The sequence below is a fragment of the Diabrotica undecimpunctata genome, chromosome 2 (genome assembly GCF_040954645.1).
Source record: "Diabrotica undecimpunctata isolate CICGRU chromosome 2, icDiaUnde3, whole genome shotgun sequence".
NCBI lineage: Eukaryota > Metazoa > Arthropoda > Insecta > Coleoptera > Chrysomelidae > Diabrotica > Diabrotica undecimpunctata.
Genome location: NC_092804.1, coordinates 88,725,203 through 88,753,010, shown reverse-complemented (window position 1 = coordinate 88,753,010; position 27,808 = coordinate 88,725,203). Strand labels below are relative to the sequence as shown.

Sequence of the window (27,808 nt, the reverse complement as noted above, 5' to 3'; positions counted from 1 at the left end):
GTGATTTCGTAGGGTAGGTAAGAACATATCTATAGGCTAATAACGAAAATATTATCCTAAACTATAAATAATATTCTAACCTTAGTCTAATTTAACATAATATTCTAATTTTTAAATTGACGAATTTGTACGTTTTATCTGAGTGTTTTGATTTAATTCATATAAATTGAATATTGAGGTAGGTGCAAAAACTTGCCTCACTAAGTTTACAAAAAAATTAATACAAATAGGTACCCATAACATTTATTCATAAATCATACAAAGACTTATTTCAAAAGCTTTTCTGTTTTTTAATGTATAAATCATAAACTAAGCGACTCATTGCGCAATCTTCGATGGCCATACCTAAAACACCAACCTTTTGAATTATAAATATCTCTATAAAACAAAAAAATTATAATTCAGAAATAAAAGTTTACCTAAGCTTTGAAACACTGTTATGCGATTTATATCTTCAGTGGTTATTTGATTCATAATAACTTTTCCAACTTCGCCTTTAAATTCAATCAGTTTAGCCAATCCAGATAGTTCACTATTTACACCCTCCCAGTGGTCAATGTAGACGTCAGCATGATAATATAATTTCTCTTCTAACTCACTGTGATGTGTTCTTCCTAGGCCAACAGCTAAAACAAAATTGATGATTTCGTTAATATTGTGACTCCTTTGTGTAAATTACTAAGATTACGATAAGTCAGATTTTTGTCATTTATTTACAAGTGAGTGATAAGTGTAATAAAAATTAAAAAAGGCAATTCCGCTTGAGAAGGGGGGGGACAAAGTGGACGATTTTTAAAATATTAATAACATTTTAGTGCAAGATATTAATAACAGTAGCAGAGAGGACGAACGCCAGTCTGTCCAGACGGCGATAGGTATCATTCCAAAGAAAAACTCAAAACATTAATATCGATAAGTCATTTTTGTATTCTGATAATATTTATGTATTTATTGAAAAAGTAAACGACGCAAATATAGGCCGTTTGCATCCCATGGCAGCGGGACCTACTTTACAGTGTAAATGGCTGTTGTGACTTATAGTCTTGTGGCGTTCTTTTTAGAGGCTCTCGCCATGTATATAATTCCTAATGTATAAAATATTAATACAATATAGGTATATATTCGTATAAATAAAATCATATAAACGTAGATTAGACATGCCGGTTCTGTGCGGGATAGGAAAATCAATGAGTGCGAGAGAGAACGTGTGACGTAGGTGACGTTACAGTTTACGATCATGCAAATTATTTTTATATTTAACTTTATTTTTAACTACATATTATCCACTATCTATAAGACGATTTTAATCCAAATGTGGGATTTGATCCGTCGTCTCATAGCTTTAAACGTATAATGGCTCCACGAGCGACAAATTGTCGCTAGTAGTAGCAGTAAAATTACGGCGGCAGTAAAGCAGTAAAATCATTTCTCCATGAGCGACAGTTTACAGCGCACATATCGCCTCGTTTTGGTCTTGTAGTGGCTCCATGAGCGTTAATATGAAGCAACTACAATCAGTGGTATCTTGTCCGTTTATATAATGTCCGTGTATATAGCAGATAAAATAAATAAATAAATAAGTAAAATAAATTGACACCGATAATACAATAATATAGTATGGATAATCTATTATTTCAACAAAAAGTTGCTTTAATATTGGCATTGTGCTGTCGACGTAGGGTTAAAAAACAACGGAAATGGTGGATTCACCCTGTTCTAGTGACTAGACAGACAGATGGAAAATTATTTCTTTTACACAACAAATTAAAAGAATATCCTGACAAGTTTTTTTAATATTACAGGATGTCAGTGTCTTCTTTTAATTTTTTATTATGTGAAATAGAAGATGTCATACGAAAACAGGATACATCAATGCGTGATAGCCTAAGCCCAGAAGAAAAATTAGCAATTACCTACCTTAAAGTAAGATTTCAAATTATATATTTTATAATCCTATACATGTATCTACCTAAAAATAAAAAAGACAAAATATTTAACTTTCATTAGAATAAAAAGGAGCCGCCACCACTTCTTATCAAGTAGATCGACGGCTCTCATATGTCGATTATATTCATTTATCATATTGGGTTGATGTAATGAATCTTCCTTGTCCAATATCTAACTTGCTTTTTTATGTTACAATAATTTAAAAAATTCTAATGCGACATAAAATCTGCTTTGTTGCATTCTTTTATTTATGAATCACGCCAAACTATCGAAAACGAAACATTATACCGGGTGGATAAAATCAACGTATAGCAAAAAAAAGTATTTCATTATTCAAAAATACATCTATTTACTAGTAAAATTTAATTATATACAGATACAAGTTTAGATATTAGAGTTTTTAATTGTTGTAAGATATTTTCGTTTGGACAGGGCACTCCAAATAGATTCGTGCTAAATTCTCCAGCCATAACAACTTTTCTTGTAAATTCATTAAATTTATAGTAAGTATTTTGACGGAAAAAGTAAATATGGCCATTAATTCATCGAAGTGCTAGAGAAATATCTTCAGGTATTCCAGGACATATGTCTTTTATCTGTCCTCTCTGTAACTTGCTAGTAAAATCATTAGAAAATTCTATATATGACATATTATTATAAAATGTATAGGAACGTCCAGCATTTGATTGAAAAATAGCATTGATGTGAGCCTTATTGGGTATATTCAGTGGAAAATTATCAATAGAATACTAGGGAATGATGCTGAGAAATATTTGTTTGGAGATACAACTGTAACCAAATCACCATTTGTTGTTTGAAAAATGTGTTGTAAAGTGTATTGACGTAATTCTGTAGGAATATAATCAGCAAGAAGTTCAGGTTGAGATGGAATAATCATTTCTTTCAAGTCTAGTTTCCATATAAACTTATCATGAGCAATATATAATCGGTAATTTGAAAATTCTGGAGCAGTGGCTAGAAACATAAAATCGGGAACAATGTCACACAAATTTTTGAGGATCGGCTGCTTTCGAGTTGTAGGTCTTGACGTTGTTGAGCTAGCTGTTGTTGGTGTATGCCTTGGTCCGATCGGTTGCTTACGCGTTGTAGGTCTTGTAGTTGCTGGTGTTGTAAGCCTTGGGATTGTGGCATATTTATTTTATTTTTAGCCCCATATAGAAATTGTACTGCATTTATATCATCATCATGTAGAACCGTAATCTTATTCTGATAGACATTATACTATACATCATAGCATTTGGAGTATCACTATGACCAATGCCGAGAGCATGTCCAATTTCATGAGCCAATACCGTAAGAAAACTGGTACGGCCTTCGGGTATATTAGAATCATTTCCAAAATGCCAGGACTGGTCGATATCTAAATGGATTTCTTTACATGTACCGGTGGGATCAGGAAAATATGAATGTCCTAAAATACCATGCCCTACTTTACTCGGACACTTATCATTACCCATACAATTTGATCTAAAATACTGAGTTTTTCTAGCCATAGCTATGGTAATATCAGGAGGATCTAGAGTAGGATTTGTAACCATTGTCAATGTTAAGTCTAAAACATTTTGCCACATCTGAAAAGCCATTTCTGCATCTTTTTGTGCATCAACCGTTGTTTTTGAGGAAATAACTATCGCAGGTGATGTTTCTGCCATAGAGAACTTACTCTTAATTCGTTATCACTGTGTTGACAACGCGGACGGTGCATAAATTCTATTGTTGCATTATTAAGCAATCTATCTACTGGCAAATTATACCTTTCTTGGAAGGTAATTAACAAAGTAGAGAAATCTGTAGTATTATCGATAGTAGATGTATATTGTACCCCCAAAATGAGGAGGAGAGACACCTGGCAGTCTAGACAACATCCGGTTTGATATCCAGTGTGCAAAATATAAGGAGGTTAATGAACTGTACATCTGCTTGACAATATCCGGTTTAAAAATAACTCAAGGTTAATGACCAATATCTAAAAATAGCTGAAAGTCAGTGACCTGACCATCTGGTGTGTCTAGACAATATCCGGTCTAAAAATAACTCAAGGTTAATTACCAATATCTAAAAATAGCTGAAGGTCAGTGACCTGACCATCTGGTGTGTCTAGACAATATCCGGTCTAAAAATAACTCAAGGTTAATGACCAATATCTTAAAATAAATGGAGGTCAGCGACCTGGGCATCTGGTGTGTCTAGACAATATCCGATCTAAAAATAACTCAAGGGTAATGACCAATATCTAAAAATAGCTGAAGGTCAGTGACCTAGCCATCTTGCGTGTCTAGACAGTATCCTGTCTAAAAATAACTCAAGGTTAATGACCAATATCTAAAAATAGCTGAAGGTCAGCGACCTGGGCATCTGGTGTGTCTAGACAATATCCGGTCTAAAAATAGCATTCGATTACCATCGTCTAAAATAACATGGAGGGGTTAATATTCACATAACATATTTAAGGCAAATTGGTGGGGGCTCCTCAGTAGTTAGTATGTGCAATAAATCGTTTTCGCGCTCGGATAACTTGTCGCGACATATGAAAACATGTAAATACAGAAATGTGAATGGTCATAATGACCATAATGGGGATTATTATATTCCCAAAAAAAGATTAAGACCGCTTAATTTGGAAGTAATAGATGGCACTGTTTCAAAATTGACACATGCGTTTAAAAACAGAATTGCATCTTATCGTTTTAATAGTGATAAGAAACTGGATTATTATAGATTTTTAGAAGATGTTAAACCCAAACTTTTAAGCATCTTGAGTGAATATCTACATCAGCACAATACGATTAAAGTAAATTTTGAAATATTTGCTATTTATCTAAAACCTGACACCAATCTATCAGATATCAAGTCCATGAACACACGCAATAAAATTATATCTATCAGCACTGAACTGGATGAAGCATTTGCTGATTTTAAGGAAGCACTGATGACACAAGCCTCAGAATTTCAAGAGAAAGATTCAAATTGGGTATTACAGGAAATAATGTTTTTAGATGTTAACATCAACAAATTTAGTAGTATTTCTGCATCAACGTATATTCGTCTCCCAACACCTTTAGCAAGAAAACACGCTATTTTAAATATAGAAAACAAAGATAATAAGTGTTTTGCGTGGAGTGTTATTGCAGCTGTTTTTCCTGCCTCTGGTAACCCAACCAAACCAGAATCGTATCCACCATACGATACTTTGTTGAATTTTGAAGGTATTGACTTTCCGATGAAACTAAAAGACATTAAAAAGTTTGAGACTCTTAATAATATTTCAGTAAATGTTTATGGGCTAGAATCTAATTTTGTAACTAATAAACGGCAATATTAAATAGTTGGGCCACTGTATTTTACAAGTAATCGCCATGCCACTCATGTGAACCTTTTGCTTATCACAAATGATACACAAAGTCATTATTGTCTGATTTTAGACATGTCGAGACTTGTAAGAAGTCAAAAAACAAAAAACCATCGCAAACGATACTTATGTGATGGATGTCTACAATTCTTTGTTAGCGAAGAAAACCTAAATAATCACCAAAAGAGCGACTGTTCACATATTTACACAAAACTTCCCACAACACAACCTAAAATTAATAAGCTTGGTGAAATAGGACCAGAAAATATACTGAAATTTATCAATTTTCAAAAAATGTTACCAGTGCCATTTGTTATATATGCGGACTTTGAAAGTTTGCTAAAGCCCATAGACTGCACCGAACCTTTTAGTGGAAATTCATATTTTGTTAAAACAGCTGAACACCAAGCATATTCATTTGCATTTTATCTTAAATGCAGCTATGACGATTCACTCTCAAGACTAATAAATTATGAAGGAAAGGATGCCCCAAAGGTGTTTATCCAGAAATTGGATGATTTAGTACATGAACTATATAACAATCACCTTAAACATATTAAACCAATGTCACCGTTAACAAAAGAAGAAATTAAAGAACATGAAAGCGCTACCGAGTGTTACTTGTGTGGGAAGCCATTTAATCCTTTTAATCATAAGGTAAGAGATCATCATCATTTAACTTCAAAATATCTTGGACCCGCTCATAATTCATGTAATATAAATTACAAACTCTCAAATACAATACCTGTGTTTTTTCACAATATGAGTAATTATGATTGTCATCTTTTTGTTAAAGAGCTTTCAACAACTGGTGAACAAGTGTCAGTAATTGCACAGACCAAAGAAAAATATATCACAATTTCTAAAAAAATACTCGTAGAAGAGTCGAAAAGGGGTCCACATAAATACATAACTCTGAGATTTGTTGATTCATTTAGATTTTTGGCAAAATCTCTGGATATTCTGAGCACAACTTTAGACTCGGAGCAGTGTAAAGAAATTAAAAAGTATTTCCCAGATACTAAACACTTTGAACTTGTGAGACACAAGGGTGTGTTTCCTTATTCATATATGGATGGATTTGACAGACTTAAAGAAAAAACACTACCACCTAAAGAAAATTTCTACAATAATCTAACTAACAAACACATTTCTGATGAAGATTATGCGAGAGCAATTGATGTATGGAACACACTTGATTGTAAATCTATGAGTGACTATGCTATGTTGTACCTAATATCAGATGTCTTATTATTGGCTGATGTCTTTCAAAATTTTAGGAAAGTATGTCACAAAGAATACAATTTGGATCCTTGTCACTACATAACTGCTCCTGCATTAAGTTGGGATGCTATGTTAAGATACACCAAAATTGAACTAGAGCTTCTTACCGATGTCGACATGGTACACTTTTTAAAGAAAGGAGTAAGAGGAGGAGTGGCACAATGTAGCAAAAGAGAAGCCGTGGCAAATAATCGATATCTACCCAATTATGATCCACAACAACCCGAGTCTTACATCATATATCTAGATGCTGCAAATTTATATGGTGCGGCCATGTGTCAATATCTTCCATATGGAAATTTTAAATGGGTAACAGATGCTGAAAATTTTAACTGTTTTTCGGTGGAGGATGATGCGAATAAAGGCTATATGTTGATATATATGCGGACGATATGCCATTCTGCCCCGAAAGCATGGTACCACCAGGAAGCAAATATCCTAAACTTATACCAAATCTCAACAATAAAACTAAATACATTATCCATTATCGCAATCTTAAACAGTATCTTAAGTATGGTCTGGTACTAAAAAGGATTCATCGTATACTAGAGTTTTCGCAATCACCATGGCTAAAAAAATATATTGACCTAAATACATCACTTAGAAACAAAGCCAAAAACGAGTTTGAGCGGGATCTCTTTAAATTGCTGAATAATGCGATATTCGGGAAACTTTGGAGAATGTTGAAAAAAGGAAGGATATCCGCCTCTGTACTCGCTGGGAAACAAAAACAAATTCGTTGGGACACTTATCTCGAAACCAGAATTCAAGTCTTGTTCTGTGTTTAATGAAAATTTGGTTGCGGTTCATTTGGGTAAAACCAAAATAGTTTACGATAAGCCTCTCTATGTTGGATTTACAATTTTAGATTTATCAAAAACAGTGATATATGATTTTTATTATGGATATATAAAAAAGAAGTATGGGGAAACTGCAAACTTGTTATACACAGACACAGACTCCCTGATTATGGAAATATATACCTCTAATTTCTATAAGGACATGAAAAGAAATATAGAACATTTCGACACCTCCAACTATCCAACTGATAATATTCACGGGATACCGAAAACACCTTCAATACTAGGAAAAATGAAAGATGAATTTGCATCTACACCCATTAAAAGTTTTTATGGTACAGGTGCTAAAGCTTATTGCATAGAAGCAAATAAAATAATACAAAAAGCAAAAGGCATTTCAAAACACGTAACCAAAACACAGTTGCAAATGAGTGATTATGTACTATTAGTAAAAAAAGATGGTGTAATCTTTAGAAAAATGTATGTATTTGTTTCTAATTTACATACCATATATACGGAACTTAGAAATAAAGTGGCACTATCTTCGAAGGATGACAAACGCTATGTAATAAACGGTGACGTAAAAACTCTTGCGTGGGGGCATTTTTTAATTAAATCACATAATGGTACTATAGATGATCTTATTATTTTTGGGAATGAGCTGCTACACACCCCGGAATTAGCCGATTTAGAAAAGATCCCCCTTGAAGAATTTTTTCAGGTTGATTCTTTTCAATATGATTCATACTTGTAAATTGTGTAAAATAATTGTATATTTATTTGTAATAATAAAACGCATCTATATAAACAAATTTTTTTATTTAAAACCTTAAACAATTCTATTAATACCGTAATTATTGAAAAAGTCGAACATAAAGCTATATAATAAAATATTGGAGATATGACTGTGTCCTTCTTAGGTCTTTCATTATAAAGTTCCAACCATTTGGAGTCACTGCTTCTACCACTCATATGTCTAAAACGCAATTTATATTTAGTGCTGTTTAATGGTATTTCAGCTTGTAAAGTTGGTAAAAAATCGTTTCCTGGATATGATTTCATTCTTGACCATGTCTGAGGCCATGTTTCATTTAGTGTGCCATTACTCTCAAAGCATACAAAAACTTCCCTGACATTGATGGGTTGTTGGATTAAAAGCAGATTTCTTACAATTGCTTGTAAAACAATAAAGTCTAATAATATCATCTTAATAATCTCTATACAGATTTTGAGCATCTATTTATAGTAAATCTAACAAAGGGAGTGGGGAGTCCCATTTATGTGGTGGGGATTCCATTAATCCATCACGATAACCTACTCTTCGATGAGATAATCCCATAGGTTTAGTCTCACTACAAAATTTACAAAATTCAAACACCAATTTCCACCCTTTAAATATTAAGTTTATTGGAATAAGTCTAGTTCCAGACATTTTACGACAAATAAGACAAATAAGACAAGTTTTTTAGTTTGAGTGGAGGACTTTCAGCTAATAAAGTTTACTAGACCTGACGCGGAACAGTCTAGTGTTACTATACCGTTAGGAATGGGGGGGAGTGCATCTCAACACATCTGCATCCGGTGTCAATGAGAGTAGAGAGAATATAAGAGTACTGAAAGCTCATTATTGTAAACAGTATGCACTCAAGAAGGTTACGTGAACGAGTTGAGCAGTTTTATACAGATATAAAAAGAATAAAACGCGATATTTTATTTTACAAAAAATCAAGGAATGTTAAAGAGTTACAGAAAAGTATTAACCAATTAAAAAGTGAATATCAAAATAAACTTTGTATGTTTAAAAACTTTTCACGACTTAGTATAAGTGATGTGCTTGCGTAGTGGAAGAGTTTATTCACCGGAAGAAGAAAATAGACTATTTTTTGTTTCTAAAGTCGAGGAGCAAAAGTGGATAGACTTGGTGTTTAAAAACATTAACCGTTTTAACAATAATGGAATGTTGTCAGAAAAGAATTGTAATGAATCAACACCCACAAAAACCGTTGTACATGTTTACAAAAACAGAGTTGGAAAACTTTACCATACCGTACATTAGAAAATATGTGTCACCATATGAAATTCTTCGGTCCTGGGATAAATTACCCGTCGAAGTGGTTCAGGATTTTAAAGTACAGATTAGAATTCCGTGTTTTATACACTTCAATCGCCCCGAATGGAGAACAGAGCTAGAAGGATTCGCCCCTGCTCAATCCAGTTGTCGTTTAAGTTGTCGTTTATGTAGGTTTGCATTGGAAAATTTAGATAACAACTATATTGTTTGAATGTAGTAATTATTAATAAAGTATTATTTTTTAATAAGGTATTTTTATTGCTTAAATAAAACATTATGTAAGAAAAAAAAATTTTATTGCATAATAAAATTATTGTATAAGTAAAATACATTAGATAAAGCACATACACTATTATTATTTAAATGGTATGGACATTTTGGCTCCATTATCTCCAAGGCTGGTTGTTCATCAAACTCTATAACTGGTACTAAACTATACTTTCTTATATATTGAGCCTTTTCTCTTCCTTTGACATAAACGATATCGACATTACTTGTCAAGTATCGAATAATATCATGAACTTGATGTACCGGGGTAAATCCGTTATTCCAGTTAAGACCATGGTGATTATTCATTAACCAAACAGCTTGTTTATGAAACTCTGGATTCGGCAACCTCAATGGATATGGAGGTTTGAGAAAATAATGACTAATTTTTTCGCCATCATAAGTCGCCAACTCTTTCACGATAAATTTATTTTTCTCGGTGTTAAAACCTTGTACATCTATTATTAAGCACATGTTAAAGTCTGTCTTTGTATGGTATCTAACTTGCATTTATAAAACAATTTCAGTCATGCGCATGTGAGAGGTTCACATATAATGCTATAGCGGCCACCCATCTTCATACATAATGTACTTCTGACCTCATACGGAAAAGTCTCTCATTAGATGTAATTAAATCTTAATACCTATCTCATTATAAAAATATATTAAAAAGCCAACCTGTCCATCTAATAATATCAATATTTTTTATAATTGTTTTACTATTTTAGTTAAGGGATTATATGTAAATTCTTTCTCGTGTAATATCAGACAATAAGCGGAGATATTAGAGGTTGTTGGCTCATCTGTCTCAAATTCTATACGTAACACCACAGATCCTGATTGAATTACTTCTTTTTGTCGAGAGCAGTCAATATGTACCAGTGGTGCAATCATTTTAAAGTCATAAGGATTAAATATTGGTTGATTCAGCACCATATGATAATAACTTTCTTGGAAATTGCCAAACATTTCATAAAGTTTCGCAAATCTATTTGTTTTAAAATCTAATTGTAGATCATTATAGGGATATCTTTCAGAATTTAAAAATACTTTAATATTTTTTAAAGTGCAATGATCAAATTTACTCATATCTTTTGTTAATTTCGATTTTCTGTTATTTTGGAAAGCAACAATGATGTGACGAGGTGTTTCTATTTTCGTACTAGTGCGCACAGACCACGTATGGCGGGTAGAGTTGTTTAGAGCAGGATATTCAATCATTTGCCAAGAGCGAAATTTGATAGGTAATTCTTGATTTGTATGTGAAATCTTGTTAAGTCGTATCTGTTCTCGTATACTCGGTGTTATATGTGGAACCTCCCAATATAATTTACTAATATCAATTTTTGGTCGTTCGCTTTCATCTATGCTGACTACAGCATTAATATCATCATTTGATCTAATTAGTATTAATTCTTGTTTCATGTTCATAATAATTTTCCTGAAATCTTCAAAGAATCCTGATAGGAGTCTTAAAGGTATGCACACGTTAAAGTTTCCATTTGAATCCACCAACACACTGTTTTTGGGAACTTCATTATTGGTTTCCATTCTACTCATTTTTGGAAACCAACCAGCGTTTTCTAATTGCAAGCTTTGGTTTTCGTTAAGACTAAGATAGTTTTTAATACTGGATACTAATCCTACATCACGTACTGAGTCAACTACTACCCCATTTAGTTCGTAGCGTAGTTCGCGAAACATGAAAGCTATACTAATATTAATAAATTTTAATTTTTTTGGTATGTTATTATCATGCGTGAGTAAACGTCCTTCGATATAAAGATAACTATTTCCGGGGTATGTAAATGCATCTAGATCTTGAATAGGAATACGTATTTCATCGTTATAACCCAACTGTCCAGGAATGTATGGTTGATATGTGTGAAACTGATATTCTTCAATGGTGTTGTCATTAAAAGGTTGACCAGTAACATGAAGAATTTCCCTTATACCAGGACTTTAAATCCTAACGATTGTAAGAAGCGACGATTAGATGATGTTATTATTTTAGAAGGTAATCTCCTTATATATGTTTTTGGTATGTGAGAAAAAACTAGAACCATTATATACGTTTTCTAAGATGTAGATTAACCGTAACTTCTTCTCCTCCAAAGTCAATTAGTTTACCTGCACATTACCTGTAGTTAACACCACATTCGTTTTTATGAATATTTTTAGGTAACGTATCTCTCATGAATACACCTCTAAAATATGGTAATGTTTTACCATACTTTATTATATTTTTATTTGTTAAAGCGTGATGACGAAGGTTTAGTTTTTTGAGTAAGGTTTTAAATATAATCCATACCCTTTATACGGTCTTAAATACAATCCTTTGCCTTTCTGTTTCATGGCAAGATTATGGCGTTTTTGTTCTTCAAGACTCATTCGATTAGCTTTTGCATCTCCAATAGCGTTGTAAATTCCCGCCCCCATCCCCCCAACAGTCCCAAGCGCGCTTAATAAAGGTAAAAGTAGTGGTAAAAATCCTCCTTTTTTAGGTGTTTTAATCACTCGTTTTTTTTTATTTGTCTTTTTACGAAGGGAACCGCCTTTTTTGCGTTTAAGGCCCATTCCCAATTTACGTTTTCCTTTCATAGCTGTTGTAACAAACCAAGCGGCTGCTTTTTTTCCAAATGGGGTCTCTTTCGATTTTACAATATCCCAATCTTTGTTTTCTAAAATCTTATCCGCTTCGTGTCTGGTTAATAAATCAGTATTTTTAGAGTATTTAATATCGTGCTGTTTACAAGCTTCGTCTAGTTTATTGATTCCCTTATCCCCTTGCTTTAATCTTTGTTGTAAACGAGTTCCTGGTCCGCAATATGAATATCCTGGAAGATGTAGCTCTAGAGGAAGTTTGTTAATGAGTGAGTTTAATAACCCACAGCCTTTTCTTTTAGTAGTTTGTTTTATTTTCATACTCTGCCTCTTATATATATATATATATATATATATATATATATATATATATATATATATAGGTGTTAGGGCTATATATACCCGAAATTTTTAACTCATTTTTCACAATGAAAATTGAACCACAAAAACTCTCTCTTCCCATTACAAACCACGATGATATTACCAAAGAACTTCAAGTAAAACATAGTTATCTTTTTAATGGAGTCAAAAGGGTTTTAATTGTTGGACCAAGTGGTTGCGGCAAGACTAACGCACTATTGTCTTTAATTGAACATCCAAATGGTCTTAGATTTGAAAATATTTATTTATATTCCAAATCGTTGTATCAACCAAAGTATACGTACTTACGAAGCTTAATTGAACCTATAAAGGAAATTGGCTATGAAGAATATAATGACTCATCCAATGTACCACCTCCAGATGATATTAAAGAGAATTCGGTAGTTATTTTTGATGATATTCCATCCCGTGATCAACAAATTATACAGAATTATTATTGTTACGGAAGACACAAACACTTAGATTGCTTTTATTAATGTCAAACATATAGTGCAATTTCAAAACAATTAATTAGAGATAATTCTAATTTACTCGTAGTTTTTCAACAGGACTTTACAAATTTAAAACATATCTTTGATGACCACGTAAACATTGATATGACTTTCCCACAGTTTAAAGATTTATGCTCATTTTGCTGGAAAGACAGATATGGATTTATAGTCATTGATAAAGACTCTTCCAAATCAATGGGTCGATATCGCTGTGGGTTCGATAAGTATATAAGGCTGTAAAAACGGGGTTTAGAATACACAATGGATCCCAAAGTTACGCGAAAACTGCTTTTATCACGACAAGCTTTAAAGAAAAAGTATCGTAGTTTAAAACATGACATAGTTCAGTCTCAGTCTGCTTTAGAAAAAAATTATAAACCAATTACTCAACCACTTAATGAACTTTTGCATAAACTAGAAACCGCTCCATCTATTAAACAAGAACCAGAGTATTCGTTTCAAAAGCCATTGAAATTAGGCTCACCAAAAAGGTATAAAATGCGAAAATCTAATTATCGTTTAGCCTTTTCTTCCCCAAATACAAGTATACTCCCTGAGGGGTCAAAAACACCTACTAATTTTGGAGATGAATCTATTATTCCAACGGAAGAAGTATTCACACCACAACCAGAAGAAACTTTTGAGTCAGAAGAACAAACGAATACCACGGATGATAATATTAATCGATATTTTGAGGATACGCTTAGAGAATTTAATCAGATGATCACTAATCCAGATATAATGAATCAATTTTATGAGAATTATACTTCACCATTGCCAAAGAAATATATTAAAGCTAACATCGAAGACACAAAAGGTGATTTCGATCATGACTTAGGGGTTTATCATGACTTGGAAACTGAAAAATTTTCTATTGGAAATTCCTTAATTGATTTTGATGGAGCTGATTTAATTATTAATAATATAAGATAGAAGGGAACGCCAGGTCTTTATGAGTTACTATTTAAAGTAAACCCCCAATCGTTTAAAAAAACAGATGTTAATGAGTATATTGATATTTTACGTAGAACAAATGCAATTTATAGAAACCACAACCCAGAATTGCCTATAAAAAGTATTCCATCAAAAATAAAGGATAAATATAATTTTATTATTAAACCAGCTTTGGAAACGAGACCCCAACCATTTAGAAGTCGTTTAAGTTCACTCCCCGGAAATTTAGCAAAAGGCACTGTTACCCGAAACTTAGCTAAAAATTTAAAAACAAAGGGTGGTGCGCTTTTCAAAAAATATAGTGCCAAGCAATTAGAGTATAAATACTTCGATGATTTTAATGAGCTCATAGATAGATTGAGACTGCTAGTAGCTTCAAAAGCTGCGGGTAACGACGGACACGTGAATGAAATTATATCTATAATTGAAGAACTTCGAGAAGGTGGTATAATACAGTAATGCCTATAAATAGATTTGGAAGTCATTTTTTAAACAATTTTCAAACTCCTGATTCATCTTCCCATCCATTATATTTTGTGTGTGATCCTTCTTCTTTTTATAGTAAATGTGTATTAACTTTCAAAGGAACAAAAGCAACAAATCTGAACAAAGAATATTATATATTGGATAGTGGTTTATTTTCATATCAATTTACACTAAGTGGTACTATTGACAATGTGCAAATTAATGTTTCAAGTGGAGAAGTAATGATAACCTCGAAATCAGTAAATACAGAGTATAAATATGAGCAGCTACCAGGAGTAAAGATTTTTCAAGGTGATATAATTTCTTTTAAATTAGATAAAGATTCGAATTTTGTGGTATATATGACCCTTCGTTGTCCTTTAGAAAAATATGTCAAACATTAAATCACAAGTCGTACATGAACTGCATAAACCGGCAAAAAAAAATTTTAGACGGAGACATGTAATCATCAAAGGATTAAACGATCTGATTCAAGCAGATTTAGCTATAATGATTCCTTATGCCAAAGTTAATAATGGATACCAATATATTCTCATTGTAATTATTGCGTTTAGTAAATTTGTGTGGGCCGAACCTGTTAAAAGAAAAACAGGGACTGAAATTACTAAAGCCATGAAAAAAATTTTAAATCAAATGAAGAAGCCACCAAAAAACCTTCAAACAGATTTGGGTAAAGAGTTTTACAATTCTCAGTTTCATGAACTTATGAAGTCACATGGTATTAAACACTACAGCACATTCTCGAATTTAAAAGCCTCCTTTGCTGAGAGAGTAATCAGAACAATAAAATCGATGTTGTGGAGGCAGTTCAGCTTGCAGGGGACTCACAAATGGGTGAATAATCTTTCTGATATAGTAAAAAATACAATAATACCAAACATTCGACTACAGGTGCCATTCCTAGCAAAGTTAATGAAAAGAATGCCAAGAATATAACTGCATATAATTACCTTAAAATCATTGACCCCAGGAAACATAAATTTAAAGTTGGTGATCACGTCCGAATTTCGAGATATAGAAATTTGTTTACTAAGGGTTATTTGCCCAACTGGACAAATGAGATTTTTAAAATAAGAAAAGTCAAGCAGATAAATCCAGTGACTTACTTATTAGAAGATTCACGCAAAGAAGAAATTCAAGGAGCGTTTTACAGCGAAGAATTAAGGAAAACCCAGTACCCTGATGTCTACTTGGTGGAGAAGGTATTGAAAAAAAAAGGGCAATAAGGTGTTTGTGAAATGGTTAGGGATGGATTTTACACATAATTCATGGATTAATAAAAAATATGTATTATAGTATTAAAATAAAAACTGTTTTTTACAAAAAAATGTTTTATTTTTTTTTATATAATAGGCTAAATAATTAAACATGCACACAGTTTTGTTTACATCTAAATATTGGTTTATATTTTACATTCTTTTTTACTTATGTAAATACTCAATAACAAAAAGACAAAATGCATCAAACTGAGAAGCACATTTAGATATAAATTTGTATTTCTTGTTAGTTGACTCTTTTTGGTTTTTATGTCTTTACTAATCTGATACTTAGGAAATTTGTTTTCGATTTTCACGTCTGGTGTTGATTTATAATTTTTCTGGCACTTGGAAAATTTGGAGTAAATTGTTTGTGCAAAACTACAGTTTGGACTGAATTTGATGTGTTCTTTATAAACATCATCAGTAAATAACCAATTATAAATTTCTACATGACACCAAAAGCACCTTACAATATCTTCTTTTTGTAGATAATAAAATCCATATACTGCTAACTCAACCGAAGGAACCAATCCCCTCCAGTTTTTAAATGTGGATAACCTTCAATAAAAATTATTCAGTTTCTGACTTATCTTCTAGACACATAGTGACTATTAGTTTTTAAAAGATATTCTGCTACATATAACTTAAATAATTTATTTCTGTAGTGGAAGGGGAAAGTGTGGTAAATTAATATATTCAATTTTTTACATGTATTTATTTCTATGGCTTACGTCTAATACAGGATTAATAATTTTAGCAAGTTCTTTTATCCTTCGTTGAAATCTTACTCTGTCAGCAGCCACAAACTCCCAGTACCTCGCTCTGCACGAACAAGTTGCTTCAATGTAGTGAATACAAACATTTTCATTAAATTTGATCATTAAGTAGCTCTGGATATCTATGAATTAACTCTAGCGCCATACCATAAGTTGCTCTATGTATATTCTTTATTGGTTCCATTATTTTCAGCCCAGTTTCAATTGCATTATTTGAATAAATTCCCGTCTTTAGTATTTTAAAGGAACTGATAAAGTTTTCCTTTTTCAAAATTTCCAAATGGTAGTTAATTATTGGAAGTGTTATCCACAGCGATGCAATGGAGTTTGCACCCAAAATTATCTGTGACTCGCCATTGGTAACTTTCACAACTGACATGTGGGGTAGTTGCATGAACTCTAGTTGTATTTTACCATCGTGAATCAATTGTTGGGGATTCCCTGCCATAAAACTGTCAATTGCACATTTATGTGATAAAAAGTTCAACCACTCAGGTTCACTAAATAAAACCCGATCTTGTTTGTTACCACTGATAACAACTACCGGTTCAAAATTTAATTCATGTGCTAGACAAACAGAAACAAATTTTGAGTTCGATGGGTTCAGGTAAAACCGGCGTTCACCCAAAAATACGTTTCGAAATGTAGCACTCATTTTGAAATTATGATCCATGTGTGCAAGTCTCGGGTTCTTATACACGTTTTTCTACCCTCCCTACTCTGTCCACTATTACCACACTGCCAGATGTTCCTCCTCATTTTGCACACAATATATCATATATTCCCCCCACCCTATTACTAAATGTTATCTGGACTAACAGGTCATTGACCTCCTCCTCATTTTATAACGTATATATCAAACCGGATGTTCACTACCAGATGTCTAGGTCTTTAACCTTGAGTTATTTTTGGACCAAATATTGTCTAGACACACCAGATGCTCAGGTCGCTGACCTTCAGCTATTTTTAGATATTGTTCATTAACCTTGAGTTATTTTTAGACAGGATACTGTCTAGACTAACGGATATCCAGTTAATTGACCCTTGAGCTATTTTTAGATGTAAAGAGCAGATGGCACTAACCCCCCTCTTTATACTACTTGAAAATATATAAACTGGTGCATTTATAATCTTTGTGATAATATCAAAATGGTGCTAGAAAATGAAAACCAAGAAATGGTTGAAGCAGACGTAAATCTTTTGGATCCCATAGCGCCATATGAAGCTGAAGATAGTGACAATGTCTCCACTGATGGAAGTTTTGTTTTTTCGGTATCTACTGAGAATTTATCAGACATGGAAGACAGTGAAGTTTTAGATACGGATTCCGCGGAGGTAGAGAACAAACTGAACAATGTGAACAACGTGCGATTTCTGTCATATGAAACCGGTTACCCAGTATGTAAAACAGAATATTATTATGTGATTGACAACACAAGTCTTTGTCCTTCTTGTTTTTTTGAGACTGTAAGCGGAGTGCCATCATATGTCCCCACAGAACATTCAAGTGGAAAGGTCAGTGATTTGAGTGCACATATTTGTATGTGTTGCAATAAAAACTTGTATATTTACTGTTTATCCAAATATTGTATTGTTTGTAATAATATAAATCTACAACAATAAAAAGGTTTTAATTTCATTCCCTTTTAATTAATAAAAAAAATAATAACCCCCTTGTATTGAACAAATTTTAAACAAATAAGTTATACATTTTCGAATTTGTTATTTTTTTCCCTATTGATTGATATGCAACATTGTATTGTTTTAATGCAAGTTTTATGGATGGGGTTAACTACCCCCGGTAAAAATTATTACTTAAAATTTTTTTTTCAAGTTTTAACTAGACCTGTACTTGTACAATCATCATTTTGGCTTTACAACCCTGTGTGGGTCCTAGCCTCCCCAAGAATTTTTCTCCAGTCGTCCCTATCCATCGCCTTCCTCCGCCAAGCACGTATTTCCATATTTCTCATATCTTGGTCTATGTTATCTAGGAATCTTGTTCTGGGTCTTCCTCTTCTTCTTTGACCAATAGGTCTATCAAGGAGCGTTTTTCTAGCTGGGTCGGTTTGCTCCATCCGCATTACATGGCCTACCCACCTCAGACGTCCTATCTTTATGTGTGTTACGATATCTGGTTCCTGGTATATCCTATAGAGTTCGAAGTTGTATCGTCTTCTCCAGACACCATTTTCATTTACCGCTCCATAGATGCGCCCTAGTATTTTTCTTTCGAAACATCCTAACATGTTTTCATTGCTTTTTGTTAAAGTCCAGGTTTCTGAACCATATGTTAGGACTGGGCGTATTATTGTTTTGTAGAGTTTTACTTTTGTATTTCTTGATATAACTGTAGATTTAAAAAGGAGATTAAGCCCAAAATAGCATCTATTAGCCGTGCAAATTCTGCGGTTTATCTCTGCGGTAGTGTCATTTTCAGTATTGACGAGCGTTCCCAGGTATACAAATTCGTTAACTGCTTCGATGACGTCATTTTCTATAACAAGTGGCCGTAGTGTTTGTGGTTGCGTACCTATTTTCATGTATTTTGTTTTGTTGGTGTTTATTATTAAACCCATTTTTGTAGCCGCTTCCTTTAATGCTACTTTAATGTACTTGTACAATACGATTTCAAAATATCTTCTCTTAGTTTTCATAAATAAAGTGTAAAATAATTTATTTAGGAGCAAATAAAAAAAACAAATTAACCCCCTTGTATTAAATTTTAAACAAAAACGTTACACATTTTCGAATTTGTTATTTTTTTCCCTATTGATTGATATGCAACATTGTATTGTTTTGATGCAAGTTTTATGGATGGGGTTAACTACCCCCGGTAAAAATTATTACTTAAAATTTTTTTTTCAAGTTTTAACTAGACTTGTACTTGTACAATACGATTTCAAAATATCTTCTCTTAGTTTTCATAAATAAAGTGTAAAATAATTTATTTAGGTGCAAATAAAAAAACGAATTAACCCCCTTGTATTAAATTTTAAACAAAAACGTTACACTCTTTGATTTTGTTATTTTTTTTGCCTATTAATTGATGTGCAACATTGTATTGTTTTGACAAAAGTTTTATGGATAGGGGTGAACTACCCTGTTAAAAATTATTACTTAAAATTTTTTTTCCAAGTTTTAACTAGACCTATACTTGTACCTTATGATTTCAAAATATCTTCTCTTAACTTTCATCAATACAATGAGAAATAATTTTTAAATCAATTATTAATTTAGCTAAAAAAATTTTAGCCCGTTTATGGTGTTAAAATTCTATTTTTAATTTCATGTGTCTTTACCAAGCAGCACAGCATCGTTCATCAAATCTATTTTTAAATGCAGTCTTTGTTTGAATATCGGTTAAAAGACATAATTTTCGCGTCTGGCAAAGTTTAGTGATTGTTTAGTGTACTTATATAAATAATTTAATTTGTGTTTTTGTGTGTAATCGATTAACTATTGGAATATATATATATATGTAATTCTTAGGTAAGAGTTTTAGATATCATTAGAGTTTTATTAGGTCATTATTTGCAAAATTGTTTCCTATAAAATACAAAATAAAGTTAACAAAAATGTTGGCTTTATTTTGTAATTTGTCTGCTAGAAAACAAAGAAAAGAAGTCTGTTGAAAAAAAAACAAAAAAATATGTTTAAAATGTTATTTTATTAAAATTAGTTCATACAAGTTCTGTCTATATTTCAAAATAAAAGTAAAATTTTCATTTTAGAATATGTTTCTTTAACTAAATAAACCAATAAGCAGAATGTTATTAATTTACATAGTTAAACAAACAATTTACAATCAAATATAAAAATAAAACTGTATATTGTTCTTATCACTGCAATCCACACTATTCCTCCATAGGTTTACAAGTTAAGATCGATGTCAGAATTTGATTACATATGCCAATGTTTTTATTTACTCTGCCCAAACTTTTTTGCACTTTATCGCGTTTTTCTTGTAATCACTAATCTTCTTAAGTTGCACTTTGACTCTGGTTTTCTTCTAAATAACGAGCATTTTCAGTTACAAATGTTTGAATTAGTCTCTCATACTCTTCATCTATAGTTTTAGCGGTTTTCTCAGTATTATCATAATTTGTGGTAATATTTAGGTCGTCTTCTGTTTTTTCAGCTTGGAGTTGTTGTTCTTCCATGCTTTCAATAAAATCGTCACTTTGAATAAGATTTGACACATTACCTATTTGTTTTTCTTCTTCTGACGATACAGTATCGTATTTTGGGTCGATTATTCGGGTGGATGAAACCATAACTTGCTGCTCAAATTGCTTATAGTCCATGGGTCGGTGAAAACTAAAATCTCCTTCGGTAAAACTGGAATTTAGGTTAATCCCGTTAAATTTTCCCCGATTGTCACTGGTTAACTTCACTTCGGTACATTTTTTTCCACTTGGGGACTTTTTAAAATGTGAAATAATTTTTGCACTTGATTTCGAACATTCAGGTACTGAAAATTTTACTTTCACTTTTACACTTGACAGAACTTGTACGAACTAATTTTAATGAAACTAATAGCCACACTATTTCTCCATCGGTTTACAGGTTAAGATCGATGTCAAAATTTGATTACATACGCCAATGTTTTTATTTACTCTGTCCAAACTTTTTTGCGCAATGTCGCGTTTTTTCTCGTAATCACTAATTTTCTTAAGTAGCAATTGTCGTTGACTCTGATTTTCTTCCAAATAACGAGTATTTTCAGTTACAAATGTTTGTATTAGTCTCTCATACTCTTCATCTATAGTTTTAGCGGTTTTCTCAATATTATCATAATTTGTGGTAACATTTAGGTTGTCTTCTGTTTTTTCAGCTTGGAGTTGTTGTTCTTCCATACTTCCAATAAAATCCTCACTTTGAATAAGATTTGACACATTACCTATTTGTTTTTTTTGTTCTTCTTCTTGGTCTTCTTCATCTTTTGACGATACAGTATCGTATTTTGGGTCGATTATTGGGGTGGATGAAACCATAACTTGCTGCTCAAATTGCTTATATTCCATGGGTCGGTGACAATTTAGGTTAATCCCGTTAAATTTTCCCCGATTGTCACTGGTTAACTTCACTTCGGTAAATTTTTTTCCACTTGGGGACATTTTAAAATGGGAAATAATTTTTGCACTTGATTTCGAACATTCAGGTACTGGAAATTTGACTTTCATTTTGAAATATAGACAGAACTTGTACGAACTAATTTTAATAAAACTAATAGTTAACTGAGAAAGAGTGGAGATAATCAGTCCTATAAATCTTTAAAATCCCACCCGTTTCTTAGTACAACCCCGGGGGGGAACCAACCAATGGGATAGCTACACCACGCCCATATTGCGTTTCTCTTGGTTTGTAAGCTTTGTACCCCTCCATTGAAATAAAGCTTTGTTTTAAGAAACTGTGGGAATTGAATCCATATCTGTTTTTTGCAAAAACATTATCCATATGTCTTTTCTTCTCACAGTCTATGCGTTTTATGTTTCTGCATAGTCTCTTAATTTTTTACAAAAAATACCACCAACTGTGTTTGTTATTTTCTCACAGTATGTGTGGGGTTCAGTTAAAATTTTTAATTATGTCCCACGTCTTTTATGTTTTACGACAACTGTTTTCTAGCAATTTGCATCCAAGAAATGAATTCCCACACTATTCAATATCATGTGTTACTCTTTTTGTTTTATCTCATTTGTTATTAAGGAAAAACAGTTTTGCCTAGTTTCAGTATTTTTGACAATTATTTGAAAATATGTATTAATGGACACTTTATAAATATCTGAGTCATAGAGATTATTTTTTAAGCATACCCAAATAATTGAAAAATGCATGCAAGCGATTATAATAAAAATGTAGCTAAAAAATTGTATTGAATAATTTTTCAATAAGTTTGATTTAAAAGACAGAAACAACGTATGCGAACGTTGACCTTATTATACATGGTTATTTTAAACAATTTTGTCCTAAAAAATATTAATACATAAATTGATTGCTTAAAAGGTTTATTAAATCAAAATATATCTTAGGACGCCCCTGTCCCGTGCTTGCTATATCTGCATACATTCACCATGAATTTTTTATGCTCCGTAATAACAAGCCGTGGTTACGCCAAATGTCACTCAACATATGACTGGATATTGCATTTCATTTGCCGGCAATGTTTGTCTAAAAACAAACTTTTTAAGCAACATAAGGAGCTCTCTATACACTGGGAACGGGTAGATAGTTTTTGCATTTCCGTCTGAGTATGAGAATAATTATTTTTTCATATTTGGCGGGAATAACTACTTTATACAATTAACATGCCTTGTGACAATCCAGCTCACTAGAAAAGGAGTTTATTTAAAATTATTGTTTAGTAATCAATGTTTATCGATAATGTAGTTTGTAATTTATTTTTTATACTTAATTGTACAAATTAAAATAATTTTTTTGCGGCTATTTAATGTCCAATTCAGCCATCCAGAATAAAAGTTCATTTAAAATTATTGTTTAATAATCAATATCCTGCTGGTCATTTTTTGCACACGGGATATATATCAAACCGGATGTTCACTGCCAGGTGTCTAGGTCATAGATCTCCTCATTTTTTGCAGATATAAAACCGGATGTTGTCCAGACTGCCAGGTGTCTCTCCTCCTCATTTTGGAGGTACAATATACATCTACTATCGATATTTTGTTCATACTTTTTTAGGTATACAATAGCGTCTTTTTTAGAGAAATCGTTACAAAACACGCTTGTGAACGTTAGCATAAAAACTAATACGTCTATTCCCTTCAACATCTTCGTTGAGAATGATTTTAAAGAATATTAAGTAGCATGTATATTATCCTCTACTAATTATTTTATTATTTCTACTTTCTTTTTATAAATATTGTTGTTAAAAATTCAAGTACGGGATACAAATTATGTATACAAATATTATTACTAAAGAAAATATGTTTAATGTAGTTTGCTATCGAGTGATATCACCCGGAAACAGCAGTGCATACCTTTTAACATTTTATATATTTTCCGTGCGAGTATCATGCACTTATTTCCAGCGGCAATGACTAATAAACGCTGTAGATGTGTTTACTGAGAAAATTATAACACTATTTCGTGTGGGCGTCTCATGCATGCAAGCATGCTATTACGTCACAACGGCAATGACTATTTAACTAGCAGACGCACATGATAATTTTAGTTTAGTACTGATACTGTAGTACTGATAGATTAACGGAAAATAAGCTAGACAAACATGTCAATTTACTTTTAATTTAAAATAAATATTATCCGCGCTTAAATGATTATGATACTCCACCAGTTGATGATGACTGTAACGAAGAGATTAAATACCACTATTGTTGGATTAAAAATCTTTCGCGTCTGGTTAGTAGTCAATTAAATAATAATAATCACAAAAAATTTATTTGCGATAGATGTATGAATTATGTTCACAAGCAAAATAAATTAGTTGAGCATGAAAAATTGTGTTCTAAATTAAATAAATATAAAATTAACTTTCCTAAATATGATAATGTAAGCAAACTACTCCCTATGTCGTTTATGCAGATTTTGAATGTCAGTTGAAATATTTTAATGAAAATTGTGTTAATAAAACTTTAAAATATCAAAAACACGTTCCGTATAGCGCAGGTAACTATGTAAAATGTTCTTATGATGACAGTATTTCTTATTTCGATAGCTATCGAGGTGAAGATTGTATGGATTGGTTTGCGGAGCGTATGATGAACGTTTCAAAATTTGTTAATTCGAAAATAAAGAGAAAGTGCCTATGACTGAAAAACCAGATACATGTAAGGCAACATCATGTCATATTTGTAGTAAGTTTTTTAATGAAGGACATAATTGTTAGAGACCTAACTTTAGAAAGTTGTTTGTAGTGCCTATTATATTTCATAACCTCTCTGGATATGACTCACATTTTATGATTTCAAATTTATGAAAAAAAAAGGTCACTTGAGTGTACATCCCATCAACAAAGATAAATATATCTTCGTTACGCTGCATTCAGATGAAAATAACATTAAATTACGATTTATAGACTCTTTTCGATTTATGGGGACTTCTCTTGATGAATTAGCTTCAATTTGAGTAGATTCATAAAAGAAAATTTTACGGAAAATTTACAGCTTTGTCCTCAATTGAAAAATTTTACAATAAATTAAACGATGAAAATACAAGTGATGAGAAGTATGCTCATGCGCAATCAATTTGGCAGAATTTTAATATTAAAACTTTGGGGGAATATTCTGATATTTATTTAAAAACAGATATTCTGCTTCTTGCGGACGTTTTCGAACAATTTCAAAGAAAATGTTTTTTGACATACGAACTAGATCCTGCGTGGTACTATACTATGCCCGGATATACATGGGACTGTATGCTCAAGTATACCGGGTGTAGATTAGAACTACTAAAGGATCCAGACATGGTGATGTTTTACGAAAACGCCATAAGAGGTGGAATTTTGGTGTGTAGCAACCGGTGTACAGAAGCCAACAATAAATATATGTCTGAATACGATCCTAAAAAACCATCCAAGTACCTTATGTACCTAAATGTTAACAATTTGTGTGGTTTTGCCATGAAGCAACTTTTACCCTACAGCGGGTTCAAACGGGTTGATTATTTCACATCGTTTGATGTAACATCAATAGCCGATGACTCTGACGTAGGGTATATTCTTCAAGTTGATCTATCATATCCAGGATAAACACAAAGATTTTCCGTTTGCCGCCGAACGCAGTGTACCGCCCGGCAGATTAAAATTGCCGAAATTAATGACAACAATTACTAATAAAAAAGAATACACTGTTCACTATAAAAATTTAAAGCAAATGCTAACTAGGATTAAAATTAACGAAAATTCATAAAATTTTTTAATTTAAACAGGTAGCCTGGTTGAAGCCATATATCGAGCTAAAATCTTTTTAAGTTAATGAATAATGCTGTGTTTGCGAAGACGATGGAAAATATAAAAAAACACTGTATTTGCAGAATCGTGAAATCTTGGGGAGGTCACTATGGTGCCGCAAACTTGATTTCTTGTATTCGGTTCCCTAGTCGTACAATTTTGGAAGAAAATCTTATAGTTATCGAATTAAAAAAGCTTGAAATAACGCTTAGTAAACCTCTGTTTCTAGGCCAAGCAATTTTAGATTTATCGAAAACTATTATGTATGATTTTCATTACACTTATATGCTGCCGAAAATGGGAACAGATAAGTGTAAGCTAATGTACATGGATACCGACAGCTTTGTCTATGAATTATACTGTGATGATGCGTATGAAGAAGTGATAAAAGCTGCCTAAACATACCCGATTTGATGATTCCGATGTAGATACTAAAATTGATATTTTTAAAAATAATTATTCACTTTGTGCAAAAAACAACTTTACAACAAACAAATTAAAATATTAAAAGGAAAAATTGTTCATTACTATCCTTGTTTATGTAAATAATAATAATTGTGTACTAACATTTATATCGTTATGTTTTTTTTCCGTGGAATTTATGGCTTTGGCGAGAACCAATTAGCCAGACTATGTTAGATTGACCTATCGTTATGTTAAATTTTTAACTAACATTTAATTATAATTTTTCCCAAAACATGTATGTAATTAGATTTAATAATATATATATATATATATATATATATATATATATATAGTAAACTCTTAAATATTGGGGAAATCTGCAAGAAATACTCTAATGTGTATCAATTGTTTCGCCGAACGTTTTCGCCAAAGAGAATTAATTTGGCTTCTTCAGGGCTGAAAGAGAATAAATTATAATTAGCTACCATATATTATCTATTAAAACATTATTGATCTTACCGTAACTTAGAATTGTAGAGTTAGAATATTAAAAAACTTTGCTAGTAACATAGTGGTGTTTTTTGTTACTATGTGCAAAAAAAAGTTTTTTATAAGAATTGAAATGTATGGTAGCTTCGAACTTGACACGTAAAGGCTTACCCAAGGTTAATCGAAAAACCCAATGCAACTACATTTAAAAGGAGGTAATTCTTTGAAATGTCGGCAATAACTAAATTTTGATTTTAAATAGTTAAAAGTGAGGTTCTGTTTAAGCCAGAACGCAAGCGCTGACAACTTCAATTATAATGAAGTTGTCAGCGCTTGCGTTCTGGCTTAAACAGAACCTCACTTTTAACTATTTAAAATCAAAATTTAGTTATTGCCGACATTTCAAAGAATTACCTCCTTTTAAATGTAGTTGCATTGGGTTTTTCGATTAACCTTGGGTAAGCCTTTACGTGTCAAGTTCGAAGCTACCATACATTTCAATTCTTATAAAAAACTTTTTTTTGCACATAGTAACAAAAAACACCACTATGTTACTAGCAAAGTTTTTTAATATTCTAACTCTACAATTCTAAGTTACGGTAAGATCAATAATGTTTTAATAGATAATATATGGTAGCTAATTATAATTTATTCTCTTTCAGCCCTGAAGAAGCCAAATTAATTCTCTTTGGCGAAAACGTTCGGCGAAACAATTGATACACATTAGAGTATTTCTTGCAGATTTCCCCAATATTTAAGAGTTTACTATATATATATATATATATATATATATATATATATATATATATATATATATATATGTATATATATATATATATATATATATATATATATATATATGTATATATATATATATATATATATATATATATATAATAAACTCTCCTGTTTTAATTTATTTCCTTAGCATTAAGATACATGCAAAAAAAAGTTATAAGAAAAAAATGTTTTATTTCTTTGCAATAAAATTAAAAAAGCGAAGTTGGTTGAATGGTCCAAGACATTGCAATGTGAGAGATTCGAACCAATGGTCTATAGCTTATTTTCAAAATTTCAAAACAATGTTACAAAGCCCTAGATCACTCGACTAACTTAGCTTTGAAACGTTGTTCTAAAAATAACGATGATATCATTAATCGCGACTTGTTTTTAACACATTGTGATATGCATATTGATAATAAAAGAAACTTAATTTTTCAAATATTTTATTCAAAAATACTGTTATTTAAGTCACTAATTACATCTTTATTCACAGTCGCGTTCTAGTTCAC

General features: G+C 31.8%; 1 protein-coding gene across 4 annotated transcripts in view; it reads right to left on the bottom strand.

Annotated features, from left to right (window-relative positions):
* Positions 1-227: 227 nt before the first annotated feature.
* LOC140434722 (ketimine reductase mu-crystallin) overlaps positions 228-27,808 on the bottom strand; it is a 369,483-nt gene continuing 341,902 nt past the window's right edge. For all 4 annotated transcript variants that reach the window (XM_072523189.1, XM_072523192.1, XM_072523190.1 and 1 more), the window contains 2 exons: positions 420-626; positions 228-345 (listed from right to left, as the gene is read on the bottom strand). In XM_072523189.1, the coding sequence (XP_072379290.1) occupies positions 272-345; positions 420-626 (281 nt within the window). In that variant the 3' untranslated portion in view covers positions 228-271. The remainder of the gene's footprint in view (positions 346-419; positions 627-27,808) is intronic.